The 5,169-nt window shown below is 39.2% G+C and overlaps 1 protein-coding gene across 1 annotated transcript in view; it reads left to right on the forward strand.

Moving 5' to 3' along the window:
- Window positions 1-4,475: 4,475 nt before the first annotated feature.
- Window positions 4,476-5,169, forward strand: part of TMEM131 (transmembrane protein 131) — a 144,038-nt gene continuing 143,344 nt past the window's right edge. The window contains exon 1 of the mRNA XM_023734176.1: window positions 4,476-4,515. Within this exon, the coding sequence (XP_023589944.1) occupies window positions 4,477-4,515 (39 nt within the window). The 5' untranslated portion in view covers window position 4,476. The remainder of the gene's footprint in view (window positions 4,516-5,169) is intronic.

Raw genomic sequence — 5,169 nt, forward strand, 5'->3', positions numbered from 1 at the left:
ACCGTTTCCCCTTTTATTTGTCTGACATTAGTATAGGACATTTTTATGGAATGTGTGACCAGCATTGATATAGTATATTAACTAAAGTCCATGTTTGATTCAGATTTTCTTAGCAATGTCGTTTTCCTATTCTAGGATGCCATCCAGGATACCACATTGCATTTAGTTGTCATGTCTCCTAAGGCACCTCTTGGCTGTGACAGTTTCTCAGATTTGCCTTGTTTTTGGTGACCGTGACAGTTCTGAAGAGTACTGGTTAGGTATTTTGTAGAATATCTCTTAATTGGGATTTATCTGATACTTTTCTCATGACTGAGGTACGGGATTAGGGGAAGAAGATCAAACAGAGTGCCATTCTGATCACATCATATCCAAGGTACATACTGTGAGCATGACTTCACTACTGATGTTGACCTTGATCACCTGGCTAGCGTAGTGTCTGTCAGCTTTCTCCACCGTAGTTACTTCTTTTTTCCTCCTTACCGTAGTATACTCTTAGGATGGAAGTCACTATACAGAGCCCACAATATTAGGAGTGGGGAGTTGTGCTCCAGTTCGTTGATAGCAGAGTATCTATGTAAATAATTTGGAATTCTTTTGCATGGAGTATTTGTCTCTTCTGCCCCAATTATTTATTTATTCAGTCAGTCATTTATATGAGTATGGATTCTTGGATATATATTTTATACTTTGGGTTATAATCTAGTGCCACTTTAGTTTTTCCTCCAATTGTTACAGCTTTGGCCTGGGGAGCTCTTTCTGTTGGCTCTTATATCCCGTTGACATACTGTCATCAATGTAGGTTTTATATTTTGTTTGTTTGTTTTTTGAGGACTTTCTTAACTTTCTGTCATGACAAGGTGCCCCAGGCGCATCTTAGATATTTCCTGCTCCAGTCCTGGAATGGACCACTTTTTTCAAGGAGCCCTAGTTCCTTTTATTAGAGAATAATATTAGAAACCAAGATCTTGGTGCAAGATGTGCTTGTTGCTACTGGGATGTTATTGCTTCTAGGCTCTCTCAGCTGACAGAGAAAGAAAATACATGCATGTATGTTAAACCATGTATGTATTCATATCTAAGTCGACATCGACCCCATGACAACAGATTTTTTGGTTTAAGGAGCCCTGGTGGCACAATAGTTGAGCGCTTGGCTGCTAATCGAAAGGTTGGTGGTCCGAACCTATTCACTGCCTCCATGGGAGAAGGACCTGGTGAGTAGCTCCTGTAAAGATTATAGCCTAGAAAACCCTATGGGGCATTTCTACTCTGTCACGTGGGGTCACTGTGAGTTGAAATCGACTGGGTGGCATCTAACAACAATAACATATACGTATCTATAAATATTTCTATATGTAACAGTTTGTATTAAGTTAGACATGAGTTCATATTGATGTCTCCAGTTCTCATCCTAGCCTCCTCCGCTTGATTGTGTGTAAATTCCCCCTCCAGCAGTGAAAACCTGACTCCCACCAGCTAGCATCCATTTACTTACTCTTTCAGTTCCAGTATACATGTATAGCAGCATCAGAATTGTTCACCTGAACACCTGTAAGAAATAATGTTATTAACTAGATTAGCTGTACAGTGTTTATGTACAGTTTCTTTTGCCTTTAATCTCACATATTCTGCTCATTTCCAGAGTTACTTAGGTCAGCACCTTTGCCCCACTTTCTCAGTGAGGGGGTTTCATACATTTGTAATATAGTTAGATTGTTGTGCTGTGTTGTGCTCATTTCCAGAGTTACTTAGGTCAGCACCTTTGCCCCACTTTCTCAGTGAGGGGGTTTCATACATTTGTAATGCAGTTAGATTGGTGTGTCATGTTCTGCATTCGGTCCCTAGGTCCTCTGACCTCCCAAATGACTTTTAAATTTGCATATGTAAAGGTTCACTCTTTGTGCTCTATAATTCTATAGATTTTCACAAATGCATAGTGTTGTGTGTCCACAGTTACACTATTACACAGAATAGTTTTACCGCCCCCAAAATTTCCCGTGCTTTGCCTGTTCAGCCCTTTCTCCTTCTCCGAGTCCCTGGCAGCTGCTGATCTTGTTACTGTCTTATAGTTTTGCCTTTTCCAAAATGTCATGTAAAATGTAGCCTTTTTCTTTTTATGATGAGTAAGATTCCATGTATGGATGTACTACAGTTTATCCATTCACCTCTTGAGGCACATCTTGCTTATGTCCAGTTTTGAGTGATTGTGAATTATTGTTACTTGCCATGGAGTTGGCTCCAACTCACGGTGACCCCACGTACAACAGAACAAAACGTTGCCCAGACCTGCAACATCTTTAGAGTCATTGATATGCTCAAGTCCATTGCTGCAGCCACTGTGTATTTTGAGTGACTTCCAACCTAGGGTGCTCATCTTCCAGCACTATATGAGACAATATCCTGTTGTAATACATAGGGTTTTCATTGGCTAGAAAAGGACATCATGTTTGGTAAAGTTGAGTATCAGTGAAAATGAGGGAAACCCTCCATAAGATGGATTGACACAATAGCCGTAACAATGGACTCATGATGTCCTTTTCTAGCAATTGATCTTTCCTGATAATGTGTCCAAAGTAAGCAAGTCAAAGTCACACCATCCTTGCCTTCTAAGGAATATTCTGGTTGTATTTCTTCTAAGACGGATTTGTTGGTTCTTCTGGCAGTCTGTGGTATATTCAGTATTCTTCACCAACTCCACAGTTCGAAAGCATCCATGCTTCCTCTTTTTCATTATCCAGCTTTCACATGCATATCAGGCAACTGAAAAGACCATGGCTTGAGCCAGACAAAGAAGCCCTGCTGGCACAGTGGTTAAAGTGCTCAGCTCCAAACCGAAAGGTCAGCAGATTGAACCCACCAGCTGCTCCATGGGAGAAAGATGTGGCAGGTGCTTCTGTAAAGATTACAGCCTATGGGGCATCCACCCTACAGGATTGCTGTGGGTCGGAATCGATCCGGTGGCCGGGGGCAGGTAGTGAGTCAGAGACATCTGAGTCATCAAAGCGACACCTTTGCTTTTGGCCTGTCAGTGAAAATATGGAGCTGCATCTAGTTAAATTTGACTGTTTTGCGCTTTCTGGCCATGTAGCAGGAATAGATATTTTGAAGGTAACTTACACAGCCTGTAGGTTGTTAAAACTGCTTTATAAATGAGATTGTATTGCTTTATTTTAAAAGCATTTCATAGTTGCTAAAATCCTGAAGTATTAGTCATATTTTTCTTTTTAACCACCTAGCAGTGTATTTTAAAATACAGAGCTATATTGATTAGCGTTCAGAGATCGTAGTAAAATCGAATGTATGTTTCTGTAAGTGATAATATGTTGTGTTTCCTTTGCAGCGCTCATTCAGTCAGAGAACATAATAGAAGTACTGCGTTTTGATGAAGGAGGGTTACTACAGGTAATTTTGTTTTAAGTAGAATTATTTCAGTGTCAAAAATTGAATACTGTCTGATTGTTATTGTTTCTTTTAAAAATGCCACGGATTTCTCTGAAATATGTTTTATGAGCTTTATTTATAAGCAAAAGAGCCCTAGTGGCACAATGGTTAAGTGCTCAGCTGCTAACCTGAAAGGTTGACAGTTTGAACCCCTGCAGCGGCTCCATGGGAGAGAGGCCTGGCAGTCTGCTCCCGTGAAGATTACAGCCTAGAAAACCCTGTGGGGCAGTTCTGCTCTGCACGTGGGGTCACTAGGAGTTGAAAATCTACTAGACAGCACCTAACAACAACAAATTTGTAAGCAGGTCAGTAGAGTCGCTAGTAATATTAAAAACCTCCTTAGTAATATGGATTGTCTTTTAGATTAAATATTTCCTTAAAGAGCAAAGTCATTGTGATATTAAAGCCTCGTCAATAAGCTGATCATTACTCTGTGACCAGTGTGTGTGTCTGTGGACCTGGGGGGTGTTGGGGGAAGGGGGATATCAGTGACATGGTCAGATCAGGAAGCAGTGGAGTCTATCCAAGGAGGGAGCTGGTGACTTAACGTGCCGAATTCTGGATGCTGGATCCCAAAAGGCTTGTCTGGACGAGAACTTTCCGGGAGAGTATAAATGCTGTAGATTGAAGTCGGTATCATCTTTTCTCTTGCCATCCAAGGCACATCTTTAAATATGTTATACATAAAACTAGAACATGTAATCTTGTAAAAGTCTGTCCTTCCTTTCAGACCTATCTATTTCTAGTCTTCCCAGCTAAAAATCAGTTCTAAAATTTCAAAGCTGAAAGAAACAAAAAAAAAAAAAAAAAAAAAAAACCTCACCAACCCTTTGATTTTTATGGCTGAGATGTTTTTTCTTCCAGACTCTAACCATGTGCTTGTTTTACAGTACTTATCACGTTTGTAATAACATTTGTTTTTTAAGGATCATGCTGATTGGTAGCATGACTGATATTTTTATTTTCATCTTATATTCAAGGGAAACCAAGGGTTAGAGACTAAGAAAGTGGCCTAAGATCCTCTGACTTGTGGTAATGGGAGTGGTGCTAGAATCCTGTCTTCTCACTCCAGGTGTGGCTGTTAGCGTTTCTGTTACGTGATGCTGCCTGTGATGTATTTTTTTTTTTACTTATTTATAACTAAATACACAACTGAAATAATTCTGGAAAGGATTTGCTGTAATTTATAACAAAGGCAGGAAAGTAAAAATTAAAATTTTATCAGCACAGTAGAGAAAATAGAGGACCTGGAATAAGATTTTTGCTTGCATTTTAGCATAAATTTAGATTTAAACTTCCGTCACTAAGCTAAAAAAGAAAGAAAGAGGAAGATAAGAGATTTTTATCTGACATTGAAGCCAATATGTATTCTGGAAGACAAACTTTTTCCCTGGTTCTAAATTTTAAAATAAATTTGTCATTCATATCTTCACCCAAGTGATACTGAGCAGCACAGCAGGCAGGAGTTTTATGACACTTCCAGAGAGTCTTTGTACAGCTTTTTACATACTAAAACCTAATAAAAACTGAAGGTAATGTAATCTCTGCTTTTACAAAGCCATCTTTCTAAAAAATGATCTTAATCGCTTTTTTTCCTAGTGCTTTAATCTGTTTCGAGGTCAGAACTTAGAGAACCTATAGAAATGAATGTTCGAGGTCAGAACTTAGAGAACCTATAGAAATGAATGTTTGAGGTCAGAACTTAGAGAACCTATAGAGATGAATGTT

This window comes from Trichechus manatus, unplaced genomic scaffold, assembly GCF_000243295.1.
Source record: "Trichechus manatus latirostris isolate Lorelei unplaced genomic scaffold, TriManLat1.0 scaffold00004, whole genome shotgun sequence".
NCBI classification, from domain to species: Eukaryota; Metazoa; Chordata; class Mammalia; order Sirenia; family Trichechidae; genus Trichechus; species Trichechus manatus.